Here is a 13246-nt window from a genome sequence, read left to right as displayed (position 1 = left end):
CTAAGTTTCATTTACAGAGGGGATTTGGAAAATAGAAACAATTAAATTGACAGTGTTTTTATCAGCTCTTTGTACAAGTAGAACTAAGAACCCGAGGAAATAATATTTTCATTTTGCTGAATGACTTTGAGGGTATCAGGTGTTGTCATGATCAGTTTAAAAGTCATCTATACCACTCAAAATGTGACTCTGAATACAAAGAAAATGTTTATCCCTAGCAGTCACTGGGTTTTCTTGGGTGGTTATTTAGCCAAAATACCAGGATAATAATTTGACATTATTTATTCTGTATGTTTTGGTGTTTTTGAAACTGGTATGTTAAGTGAGCTTGTGATCACAATACTGTGATTCTGCTACAGGATTAAAATGGAGAATGGACTTGTTGAGTTTACTTCATATACTGTTTTGTAAAGGGGAAAAAAGATTGGCTGTTTCAGTTTAGCAAATGATGCTGTGGATCAGTACTTCACGTCTCTTCCTTATTATAATTCACTGGTTCAGGATAATTATGGGGCAAAGCCACCTTTCTTAAGGGAAAAATGAGTTCCAGAAGATCTTAAATGTCTTAAAAACTCTATTTTAAGAAAAACACTACCTGAGGTAAGTTAATGAAAAAAAAGTTGTATGACTACTGTTCCACATATACTAGAAAATTACATATTTCAGAATTATGTTGTAAAGACAGAGGAAGGAATAATTAAATTCATAAACCAATAGTTTGGAAAGCTGGTAGTTGTTTGATGCCTTTCCTTTCCACAGCACTGTTTGCAAAGGAAGTGGATATTTTGAACTCAGCATAATCACAGAATTGCAAAATGGTTCTCTAAGTCTTAATTAATGAGTCTTTACTCACCTATTTCCCCTTTAAAAATAGAAATTCTTGACCTTTAAGGGGTGTGTGTGTGTGTGTGTGTGTGTGTGCGTGTATGTATATGTATATTTAAATCTAGGTATAGCCCCATAAACTACATGAATATTCTCCTGCGATGAGTAGGATATTTACCTCCCAGTATATTTTTAAATTAGAGGGTTGTTACCTGGTTTACTGATTGGCTACGCAGCTTTGCTCACTATTTTGAATAGTGCTTTGCATGTGGTTGGCACTTAGTAGATATTTGAACGAATGAATTGAAACATCTAATAAATCCTAAAATTCAGAGATCTTTCCTACATAGGTTGGTAGAAACTCTTGACTTCTCTAATTTAGTTAGTTAGTTGTCAGTTTGGCCCGAAGATCAAGCTAGTGATTTAGTAGCCATGGTTGGATACTTGACCTACCTAGATATATAGATTTAAGAATTAAGACTTTTCATTAAAATAGTTGGGTTGGCTATACTGTTAATTGGCATTACATTTTAAAACTCGATTAAATGTTGGATATAGTGCACTGACATGATATTTCAACTCTTTTCTCCACAGTTGTGGCAATATATGATTATACAAAAGACAAGGATGATGAGCTATCATTTATGGAGGGTGCAATCATCTATGTAATAAAGAAGAATGATGATGGCTGGTATGAAGGAGTCTGCAATCGAGTGACTGGTCTGTTCCCTGGGAACTATGTTGAATCGATCATGCACTATACTGATTAAATTTTTGCTTTTAATGTAGGTTCTTATTATCACTCAGTCATACTGTGGGACCATTACGGTTAACGGGATTGTCTTAAAATGTGCCCATATGTTCAGGACATGCTGTTTTATTGGTATAATTGAATGTCTACCTGTAAGCATAAATCTCTGAGGCAGTTGGTGTATTGCTAAACAGCAATCTATACAAGAGGCTGTCTGTCACTGATTTGTGCTTATATACTTACTTACACATTGTTAACTTCATGACCAGCCTAAATATTCTGGGGGTGTAGGGTATAATATTTCACAAATCATGATTCAGATTGTGCCATTACATGTTTCAGTGCAGCATGGTTACTAACGCTCTGTCAGACTAATATTAAAATCAGAAAACTTAAATGCTGGTGCTGGTCATACTTTTTGTTTAGACTCTCTCATTCTTGAAATATACTGTTTGTTTAAAGCATGCATACAAATTTATGTATTGAAATATACTTAACAAAATCCAAGATGCTTCTAGTTTGTGTAATACTTACTTGGAGTACTTGTACTTAGGTCTCTTGAAACGAATTGAGTCTCCAAGATCTCCATGTGAAACAAAGACAATTGGGTTACCTGTAGTCTTGTCATTTGTACCGAAGTTTTTTAATGAGTGAATTTGCATTATAAATTTTTTCCATTCATAAATACGTAAGTGAACCAAAGGTTTTTGTCCTTTCCTTCACTGGTTTGCTTTAAAAAAAATAATAACAGATACTGATTTATGGCAGAATTATGGTTCTATTTTCTCAATATATTAACTTGGAAAAAAAATTTTAGCCTTATCTCAACCTATCCCAACAGCAGTGGCTGATTTTTGTAGAATTTAAAATCTGAGATGGTTATTTACAAGTCAGTCTACTGAATTCCTTTTCTAACGTAACTTTTTCAAAGCTAAGAAAATGTGTCAAAGTGCATATGCTGTAGGTAAAATTCTTAAGGATTGCTCTATCAGTCCTTTGGTTTTCCAGTGGACTGTGATATACTGGTTCAATGAAAGGAAATGATGATAATCATCTTTTACATATTTTTTTGGTAGCAGTGGATGCGATTGATTTTTGAATACGCACTATTTAACCCATTACCTGGCACTAGCAACATGAAAAGGTTTTAAAAATAAAATAATTGGGGAAGAAAGGTGCACCATGTATTAATCATTGAACAGGGATATAGCTGACCAACAGATTTGTATTGTCTTTTGACATAACTGAAATGCAACACGTGCACTTTGTGTGTCTCCTCTTAACTTAAGGGAGGGTTAGAGGGATGTCTTCTCTTCTTCTCGTGTGTACAATTCTGTATTGCCTAGGATATTACAGTAGAGGACTCGGTTGTGGGTTTCTGTGTATTGAGGACTTGATTGGATTTCAAATTACAGTTATGTACTGAGCATTACGGATAACAGCATAGTAAATGGTAAGACTAGTGCAAAACATTTATTTCTGAAAATTAAAGACCATTATTGTTACCAAATCAATGTGACTGTTGCATACGCATTTTGCCTTTGTTAATTTTAAACATGATTTCAGTATCACTATTGATCAGTTACCGTCTTCATTTTTTAGAGTGGACTGTTCTCTTAATTTTGTATATAACCTGTTGTCTAAATTTTATGTACAGTCTTTTATAATAAACCATTCTCCTATATGAAATTTTGGATACTGTTAAAAATCTAACTAATGTGGATTGAAATGTAGACTTCACAGTTTTATGATCTTTACTCCTATGGTGAAACAAGATAAACCATTTGAATTTTAACATTGATTATTTATTTGTGTAATGGCTTTACATGTGGATATTAACCGTGTAAACAATACCACATATAACCATCAAGTACCACGATTAGAGTTTACAGGACCAGAATGACAGATTCAGATGGTTTAATTACATTTAAAAAGTTTTCTGAAAAACTTTGCCAATAAAAAAAAGTCCCATTAATAAGGTGGAAATTATTTTTTAAAATGAGTTTTTGGTTATCTGCACATGAAGCAAAGTATACTCCACAAAATTCTTTAGGCACAGTCTGGTAAAATAGCTGCCAGAAATAACAGAAAGAGTTGTCACTTATCTCTTGTGAGCACAATTTCCGAAAGTTGTATGAGGGCGTCTCTTTCTGGGGATGGTCGAAGTTTACTGATCTCTCTCACTGCTTCACGGCAGTACTGCTGGGCGAGGTAGGTTGTCTGCTGCACACCATCGCTCTATGGGACAAAATACAACAGAACAGATGCATGCCACCCACTGGGATCAGCTCTTAAATTCCTGCTATATGAATTAAAACATACTTTTGAGATCCGGTTAGTGAAGAGCCGAACTGTGTTTCAAATGTTCTCTCTCCAACTCACAGAGCTTCCTCCGCCCACTTCCTTTAGGCCCCTTTCTCAGACTGAAGCACGTTTTTATTGTATTAGCATGCCAAGGAGTGAATTCATTAATATCAAGTAAGCTTCTCTTTCCCCCTATTTTTCATTTAAGCATTAGAGTTTTTAAAAAGTTCTACATATATCAAAATCTATACAGTAAAATTCCAAGTGAAAGTTAACACACATACATGATAAATAAAAGTACAGAAGAGCTTACGATGAAAAGCAACAGTTCCCTTCTTCCAAAGGCACCAGTTTTATCTGTTGGTTTTAATGTTTCGATTCGTAATTTTAGTTATCTATTGCCTTTCTGCTAAGAAAGACAAGGATTTAGCCCACCCATACTGTCTCCTAATTTGACCGCTGACTGCTGTCTTTAGTTCTAATACAGATGACGGTTGTCACATCACGTACCATCGACTTCTGACGTCACCTTATGAGGGTACCAGTGCTCCTTCTCTTTCCTCTATCTTTACACTAAAGATTTGCATTCCACTCTGTACCCATGTTTTTACGTTGGTTCTTTCTTTCTAAAAGCTAAACACTAATAAAATAATTACATTTACTATTTCCGTTATGTCAAAATGTTTACTGCAGAATCAAGACATGTATTTCCTTCTCCATGGTTCCCTCTGTCATTCAGAACAGAATATGCGTAGCATCATGGTTGAGAGGCCTCTGGTTTTCTGAACCAAGTGACACAAAATACGACACATTTTAGTTTGCTTTGCCTTACTGTACGGAAGCTCACTAATGAATATAACTGCCTCCTTCTCTTCGTTACTTAGACTGACTGCTTTGTAGCTCTGCCGTACAGCTGCCATCACAAGATGACTTTTCATTGAACTCTGGTTCATTCCACTGGTTTTAGTACCCATGTCTTTCTCTTTTTGGTGTTTCCACGGTTCTGTTGCACATCAGCAAATAACTTACCCAGAATCTGTGTACTGGAAGTCAACTTTTGCGTTCTTTGTGTGACAGTGACATTGGCCTGCCTTAGTGGATGGTTTACTGGACAGATTCTAGGTTGAAAATGTTTCCTCATCATTTGGACGGCCTTGCTCACTGCCCTCTAGAGTCCAGGGTTTTGCTGCACCCTGAGCCAGTGCTGAACTTTTCCTTTTGTAGGTGACCACCTTTTTTCTGATTTTTGTTTTTCGAGTCTCTTCCTGGAATATTTGTTGCATGATTGTACTGATCCTGTTAAGAGCCTCTCTCATTTTCTTCTACTGCTGTTTTCATTTTGAAGACTTCCTCAATGTCACATTCCAACACTTCTTCGGAGTTGGCTTTTCACATTCATTTAAAATTTCTTAGAGCTCGTTCTTATTCAGTTTTTTTGAAAATATTATCCTGTTCTTGTTTGATGCAGTATTTTTGAATCCCCGTATTATTTTTCCTGAGTCTGTTTAACTTGGTCTCACTCTTTCATTCAGTGAGCTTTAATCAACTATTTAGCAATCCTACTAAATAAACCCGACTTGTCCATTCATATTTAGTGAGGGCATAGGGGCTAGGAGCCCTGCGGCTGAACAGGCGGCTGGAGTTCACAGGTCTTTGGAACATTCCTGTGGACTTGTTGCCTACGTGCACTTCTGCCCAGGCTTGCTGGAACTTCAGTGTGTGGTGTAAGAGCCACAGTTAATTTCCCTCTTTTCAGTCCCACTTCTCACTTTAGCCGTCAGTAACATCATTATTTCTGAAGCCATGACCACTCCCAGGTATACTGCCTTCTTTATCAGCTCCCGCTGCCCTCACACTGAGTTTTTAATAGTACAGCCAAACTACCCTCTAAAAAGGTGGTAGCCATAGCACGTTATGATTAACCATATAGAGAGTTAAGGGGTTTTGCTTTGTGGAAATGTTAAAAACCTGAAAGGTAATTACTTGGAATTCTTTCAAGTATTTGACTAACGACAGATCTCAGACTACAACTGCTTACTGAAAATTGCTCACTCACTCTCATTTGTGAGACCTTTTGGCTCCAAACGGCTCATCTGCAAAATACAGTGATCCAAACTGAAAATGTGCAAAAAGATCTGGCTTCCACAGAAAAGTTCTGAGGATATGTGGTGCTATATTTGAAATAAGCTTATAGCCCCTGAAGGTTAAAGTTTAATTTGCTATGTGGTTTAAAATTTTTTCAAAGGTACCGTTTCTTTATTTGCACATTTACTGCAGTTATGTAGGATGGACGAGGAGAGCCCAGTTTCCTAGGGCTCGGACAGGAGGGCAGCAGAGCTGCTGTGGTGGACGCGGGGGAGACGGGCTGCAAACCAACAGGCCTTACCCCTGACTGCACGTGGGAACCCCTTAGAGCTTCCCCAAAATGTTAGGGTCCAAGCCCCACCCAAGGCCAATTACATTAGAATGGGAAGACTTCTAGAGGAAAAGTGCATAATATAAAACTTTGTCCTTCTCAGTTTTTGCCGCATCAAGAATTGATCAAACTTGGTCTTGTGTCAGAGATTCGTTCCGTTGTGTACAGAACTCGTCTGCCACACGGCACCTGCTGTCGCCGTCCTCCGTTCTGGACCCTCTCACCTGTAATACATACTGTCTCGCTCTGTCCACGTCTCCTGGTGAACTGAACCGTCTCATTACCATGGCATTCATTTCTGGGAACTAACCAGAAAGAAAGAAAATCTATTTAATGCTCTTGGGAGAAATCAGATGTTCAAACACTAGTAGGTAAAAACAGGTAACAAAATCCACAAAAGTGATTAAATGTTTAAACGATGGGGGCGGGGGAGCAGTAAACTAGCAATTACGAGCAGCAGAGCTAAGAGGACTCCCGTTTCCGGGTCCAGGGACGAGCTGGTATACAAGAGGGGCAGCCGTTGATCTGTGTTCCCTCCACTGTTCTGCTGTATCCTTGGTCCAGGGCTGAGTCCGAGAGAAAAGAGGAGCAAGCGTTCACCTCTAAAATCTCCTTACTGGCTTCTCTTACGGATCTCAGCTTTAGGGGCCTACCGGGCCTCTCCCCCGAGGTTTCTAATTAAGTAGCGCTGGGGCCCGAGCATGCACTTCTAACATGTTCCCAGATGCTGCTGGTCCTGCTGGTCTCTGCTGACAAATTAGAACCACTGGCCTAAGAAGAAGGTGGGCAATGTGCTTTTAGTTCGAAACTGAGTGACACCCGAAGGCTACCAAGGTCTCTGAGCAGAGGGAATCACGGGCAGGGCTCCGCGAGGCGGCTCGTGGAGGGGACGAGGGCAGCGCTGCTTGACACCGGCCGGCCCTGGAATCACGTGACCCTGCGTCATGGTTTTAAAAGCTCTTCAGTCATCTCTAATATGCAGCCAAGGTTGAGAACCATCAAATTAGAGGAGACAGAGGTAGAAGCAGCAGTCGGGTTACTGTAGTAAATTCTAAAGACCAGTGGTAAGCTGATGGCAGTAAGAGAAAAATAGAAGACAGCTACAAGACGCGTTGAAGACAAAATCTATATTCTACGGTACTTGGCAGCAAGGTGGGAGAACTGCCGCCATGATCGGACTTGGGAAGCGGGAAGCCAGGACACCAAACCACTTCACTGTCTAGCCTGGAGCTCTAGTCCTGGTGCGGCCACAGCTGAGCCCCTCAGCCTGCTCATCTGTGTTAGGAAGCGGCTGAGCTACCTGATCAGAAATCTCTTAGTTCTGCCAGCTTAGGGGTCCGTGAAGTAAGAGGTTAAGAGGGGTCTGGTTCTGGCTGCGGCAGTGCTCGCAGCAGCTGCCAGCGCTTCCCTGGCAGTGAGCCCGAGGGATGAAAGCAGTTGTGGTCCTGTAGCCGCCGCCTCGGTATTAGTAATCCTAGAGGAAAAATAGGGCACAGAGAGAAAAGTCTCAACTAGGTGATGGCAAATGAGGACTTAAGAATGTGACTTTCAGAGCAAAGTACATGTCCAGACAAAGCAGAGGCTGCTAGTAACGTCCTTATGAAATTTACAGAGCCGGCAACTGGTCAGTTCTTAAACGAAAACCAGTAATTAGTTTTAGGTACTGGCTTTTTAAGAATAAAAATGGAAGTTTCATAGGAAACGAATCAGGAAAGCTCAAATCAATTTTACTGGTCAAAAGTCAAATCAAGTAGGCATTGGTCTTAGCTTCTTAATACCACATTTCAAAATTGGATTTCTAGAAGGCTGTATATCCTCAAAGCTAATGTGATACTGTCCTGGGCATCTGGTAAAATTACCACTTTTAGGGTAGATGAGCTTTTTCTGCAGCGCCAACGATGGTAAAATGTGCTGATTGGGTAGTTTCTGATTCCTTTTACTATAAAAAGCACTGAGAAAGCAAAATTTGAAAAAAAAAAGTTTTTTCTCCATTGAGTGTGACTACATCCTTCCTTTGACACATGCAGTGTGTGCAATCTTAATGTGCAAATATCAATATCAAACTCTTCCCTGAGGCACTCCCCTGTCCGTCCCCAGAATGTGTGAGAAGAAATGAGTAACATTAACAGGCAGGAGGAACACTGGCCTGCCCGCAGATGTGCTGAGAAATAAAGTTCCTGTTGGCCTAGGCTCTGGTTTTACAAGTAGGAAAATCACCCGTGGATGAGTCAGAGTCCAACTGTGAAATCTGTCTGTCCATAAACTCACGACAAAGGCGATCAGTAAACTGTAGTGAGCTTGTTACTCAAGCAGGAACTTGGGTGACTCTAAGGCCACAACAGTCACAGCGAGCAGAAGCCCGTGCAGCTGGTGCGGGGCTGGTGCTGGTGACGGCAGTGGAAGCACGACCACAGGCTGACATTTAGGTCTGCTGACTGATCGCAGAAGGAAGGGGAGAGCTTTTAAAGGGTATCTGGGAACTAATGGAATCTCACCAAAAAAAGAGAACACTTCCATTTGGTTGGTGAAGATCTTGAAATCCAACCTCTATAAAGGTTTACTTTAACATAAGGTTTTTGTTTTTATAGACAGTATGTGTACACATACACATGGAAGGACAGTCATCTCTGGGACCTCCCCAGCAATCCAGAAGCTTTTCTTAAATCCCCTGTTGTCAAGAAACCCCTTCAGAGAGAGGTCAAAACTAGTGAATTCCAGGCAGAGGGAGTTTCTATCAACAAACCCCAATTTCAAGACAACCCAGCATGCTAAATGAAAGAGGGAAAGTGGTTTCCCAAGGTTGCTTGTCCTGGTCCAGTGAAACTCCACGTTCATAAGCAGAAAAGTTCAAAGACTAATTTATCTAATCTGCAAACAAAACTCACCTACCTATGGAGAAAGATGACAGACATCTTGCCACTACTCCACTAAACGGGCAGGTTAAGGACAAATACTGAAGGCCGACACTGAGACGACTCTGAGTGTCGTCAGCGCCTTTTCAGAGCGGGATCAGCCAGTCCTCTGCTCTGGGCGGCCTCCCAGGGCTCAGGCCCATGGGGCACTTGCACTGGTCCCCGCGAGCAGAGGCGGAAACGCTGCAGCGTGTGGTGAAACGACACTGGTCTGTGAAGACATGGAGTGTTTAATTGCCTGTGGTGCCGTTTACCAGAGGTTACATTCTGGCCAAGTGTTGAGCATCACTTTCGTACTTGTAGAAGGCACATAATACCTACCACAAAAAGGAGTTGTGAGGTCGGAGTTAACAAACAAAAGAATCCTTTGCAAATTATAAAAACAATGCATTTTCATTAAATGGAGATAGGGCACATTCTCATGTTATTTTTGGAACTTGTTTTACCCCAAATCAATCTTAGCTCCACAATCTTGACAAATTTCTGACCAAGAACCTAATTTTTGACAGTATAATCTGTTGTAGAGCCTAAACTTGATGTTTTAGTTGAAAAGAACTTAGACGGATCTGACCTAACTTTTGGCCCATGCGCCGTGAGACAGAACAATCAGTCTGCTTAGGAAACAAGTCCTGTCCAGAGCCGCGTCCTGCTCGGCCTTATCTGTGTCCCTTTCCTAAGGCTGCACGATGTGCCTTTTAACTCCTTTTCCTACTGCCTTCTGGACAGACAGGAAAAGCGCTGTCTGGTGAGGGTGAGTGTGTGCCTTGTGATGCTGGGATTTCCCAGTGATACACACAGAACTGTGGTTTGGGACACTGGAAGCTTCTGTTTGTTCCTTTTCCTTGCCTTTTTAAACCATCATTTTTTAATCTCTTGTACATAACTGACAAGTCAATCTGTAGGAATGGTCCATTCCCCCGACTTTGCCCTCCGTATCTGAACACAGAATTAGTCGTACTCCTTTGTGTAGAGAAAAGCAAATGCATTTCTTTTGAAATATGTTCGTGGTGAAACACAATCAGAAGAGGCAAACATTCTCAGTCATCTTAAAATTGAAGCAGGACTCAGCTGTTAACTTAGTATCACGGGGCTCATGACAATTATTTAGACTTGTAAAGATTTCTATCAGCACAGCCCCCAAGGCTTTTTAGTAGATACAGGCTTCTTCAGGGAAAGCTGCCTTCCTCGGCCATCCTGATAACCCCAGGGCTGCAGCAGCTCAGTGCACTCGGCCCAGCTTGTTTTCCTTATTCACATTTCCTCACCAGGGCCCGGGGAACAGACTCATGTCTGCAGCTGTGCACACGGCAGCCAGCGCCTCGCCTTCCGAATCTGAGGATGCCTTACATTTACGTGGCTCGTGAATCCTCTGCTTTTTTGTGGGTTAATGGTTAAAAAAAAAAAAAAAAAAAAAAGTCCCTCACTCATGCTTTAATGCACACAAGGGGATTTGACAGATTTTTGCCAGAACGCGGCACACGTATGAATACTCTCCTTGAGCTCTGGGTGGGCGAGTCAGTCTGGGAGAAAGGAGCCGCTCCTGGCAGCACTTGCACTTCTCACCTCTGCCTCAGTGTCCTGAGAGGCTGCCCGGAGCCTGGTCACCAGCACCTCCATTCCCTTCCCTCGCTCCTGGGTTGACCGCTGTCCGCTACTGGTCTGCCCAAGGTAAGCAGCCCAGCCCCCAAGCATCAGCCTCCTCTGCGGGTCACCCCTGTTTACAGCTCTACTAGATAGTGACTAAAAGGTGACCTCTCCTTTCTTGCACCAGCAACTGATCGAAAGCAAGGTTTCTGTAATCAAAATGGAATCATCAAGGTCTATGGAAGACATGATTTATCTTTGTAAATTTTGAGAAAGAATAGAGGCCAAATCTTCAGAAGACTAAAAGTTACAAAATTTTACATCAAAGAGCTAATTTCTGATTTCATGGCATGGCGATGCCCATTTTACTGCTTTGCTCAATAACAAATTAAATACTACTAAGACGAAAATCTATTAAAAAGCTGTCCAAATACCAGCTAATGCCCTACTTCTTTCAGAGAGCGTCTGGCACAGCCAGAAGCAGCGTGGCCAGGGGCCAAAGCAGGCTCTGGAAACGCCTGCCTTGCAAGTCACCTCAGCATCTCTGAAGCTTCTCCTCAGCTTTTCATCCATATTAAGGAGAATATGAAGGTAGCTTAACTTACTTCCTTAACTGACAGCCCCTCAACCTGGAGAAAGGAGGAATTATGTGGTTCTAGTGCATTCCACTGACTTCTTGACATTTTTGAGGCAATGGCTGAGGCTCTCTGAGAGCAGCAAACAGTCCCATTAAACTTCTAGAACTGGAGAATTTCTCATGCTTGGAGGCCTTCCTGTGCTTGTTTTAAGGGGCTCTGAGGCACAGCCAAAGTCCAGCCCTATCATCAAGATGTAGACACCACCCGCCTTGTCAGTGCCCAGAACACACGGAAAGAGTCACCATGCTTCCTTACATGCACACAGCGCTTAAGTTACACAGTATCTGCATGGACATCATCTCACTTAATCCTCACAATGACCTTGGGAGGAAGGCTGTCATCTTCTCAATGTTACAGATAAGGAAATGGACAGAGTTTAGACGTGGAATGACTGGCCTGGACACCTCAGTCCTGGAACTAGGATCACATCCAGAGCTGTGGTCTCTCAGAAATGCTTTCCATCTCCTCCTCCTCTAACCTTCCCATCAGCTATGCCTGGCAGGTCCTGGTCCTGCAGGGCTTCTCAGCAATGTGTCCAAGGGAGTTCACAAAACATACCTGCTGGGACTTCCCTGGTGGCACAGTGGTTAGGAATCTGCCTGCCAATGTAGGGGACACAGGTTCGAGCCCTGGTCCAGGAAGATCCCACATGCCGCGGAGCAACTAAGCCCGTGAGCCACAACTACTGAGCCCGTGAGCCACAACTACTGAAGCCCACGCGCCTAGAGCCCGTGCTCCGCAACAAGAGAAGCCACCACAATGAGAAGCCCCCGCACCACAACAAAGAGTAGCTCCCCTCGCCGCAACTAGAGAAAGCCTGCGCACACAGCAACGAAAACCCAATGCAGCCCCCAAAAAACCCAAAAGACATACCTGCTGACAAGCAAATAAGACGGGACCGGTGGCTAACCCGAGCTTCAGGTCGGCCGAGGTCGGCTTGCCCATCCGGTCAGAACATGAGGTGAAGTCCAGGACGTCATCTATTAGCTGGAAAGGGAGAAAGGGCTGTCACAAGCACCACCATCCCAGTGTCCCCGCCACCCTGCCCGCTGGACCAACAGGCCGCACTCTTACAAAGCAGCAGACCAACCTGAAAAGCGAGTCCCACGTTTTTTCCGTATTGATAGGCAATTTCATGCACCACTGGGTCAGGGCATCCCAGGACAGAGACCTGAAACAGAGGATCCTGAGATAGGCTGCTGGCAGGGCGGCGGCCCCGGAGGGGGAGTCATGCCTCCTTCCTCTTAGAAAAGAGGCAGTGAGGCTGGATTATGTGCAGTCAGGAGAGACTGCTATCAGGAGACCAGACACGTACAAAGTACCTGTGATTCAAACGTTTGTAATGAAAGGATTTCAGCCTCAGATTGTTTTCTTAAACTTTAAGAAAACTCTCCTTTTCCCCCTTCTTTCACAGGATAAGCCATCTTTCCCACCGCTTAGAAAAAACCGAGTTACAACTAGACCAGTTCTGCTGGTCAGCCTTTTTGACACGCAAATGAAAGAGACTCCAGTATTTGAAATGCTGGCTTCCAGCACTCAGCAAACCTTGCCCAACTGTTGGCATTATTTTTATTTTTCCACCGACTTACCCTTGTTTTAGAGATAGATATCTAATCTGATCTAATTGTACACAGGATGTTGCCATGTTTATTTCCCCATTTGTAGTCCTTTCTTATAATAATTTTTGGTGATTTCACTTAATTCTGAAACGCTATTATTTCTTGATGTGTCTGTAACAGCCTCAAGTCTCATGCCCCTGTTGCTGTTTCCATATTTCTCTCACAAGAAGTCATGTAACTGTATAAAAGCCTTTTTT

At 42.3% G+C, this 13246-nt stretch overlaps 2 protein-coding genes across 15 annotated transcripts in view; one reads left to right on the top strand and one right to left on the bottom strand.

Annotated features, from left to right (window-relative positions):
• ABI1 (abl interactor 1) overlaps positions 1-3170 on the top strand; it is a 128241-nt gene extending 125071 nt beyond the window's left edge. For all 14 annotated transcript variants that reach the window (XM_082616645.1, XM_082616655.1, XM_082616650.1 and 11 more), the window contains one exon: positions 1420-3170. In XM_082616645.1, coding sequence (XP_082472771.1) covers positions 1420-1595 — 176 coding nt within the window. In that variant the 3' untranslated portion in view covers positions 1596-3170. The remainder of the gene's footprint in view (positions 1-1419) is intronic.
• Positions 3171-3365: 195 nt separating this feature from the next.
• PDSS1 (decaprenyl diphosphate synthase subunit 1) overlaps positions 3366-13246 on the bottom strand; it is a 53334-nt gene continuing 43453 nt past the window's right edge. The window contains exons 8-11 of the mRNA XM_082616656.1: positions 12521-12601; positions 12304-12417; positions 6521-6601; positions 3366-3814 (exon numbers count right to left, since the gene is read on the bottom strand). Of these exons, the coding sequence (XP_082472782.1) occupies positions 3674-3814; positions 6521-6601; positions 12304-12417; positions 12521-12601 (417 nt within the window). The 3' untranslated portion in view covers positions 3366-3673. The remainder of the gene's footprint in view (positions 3815-6520; positions 6602-12303; positions 12418-12520; positions 12602-13246) is intronic.

This window comes from Mesoplodon mirus (genome assembly GCF_964341445.2).
Source record: "Mesoplodon mirus genome assembly, chromosome: 4".
NCBI classification, from domain to species: Eukaryota; Metazoa; Chordata; class Mammalia; order Artiodactyla; family Ziphiidae; genus Mesoplodon; species Mesoplodon mirus.
The sequence above is the reverse complement of the archived record's forward strand: the minus strand, read 5'-3'. Positions and strand labels throughout refer to the sequence as shown.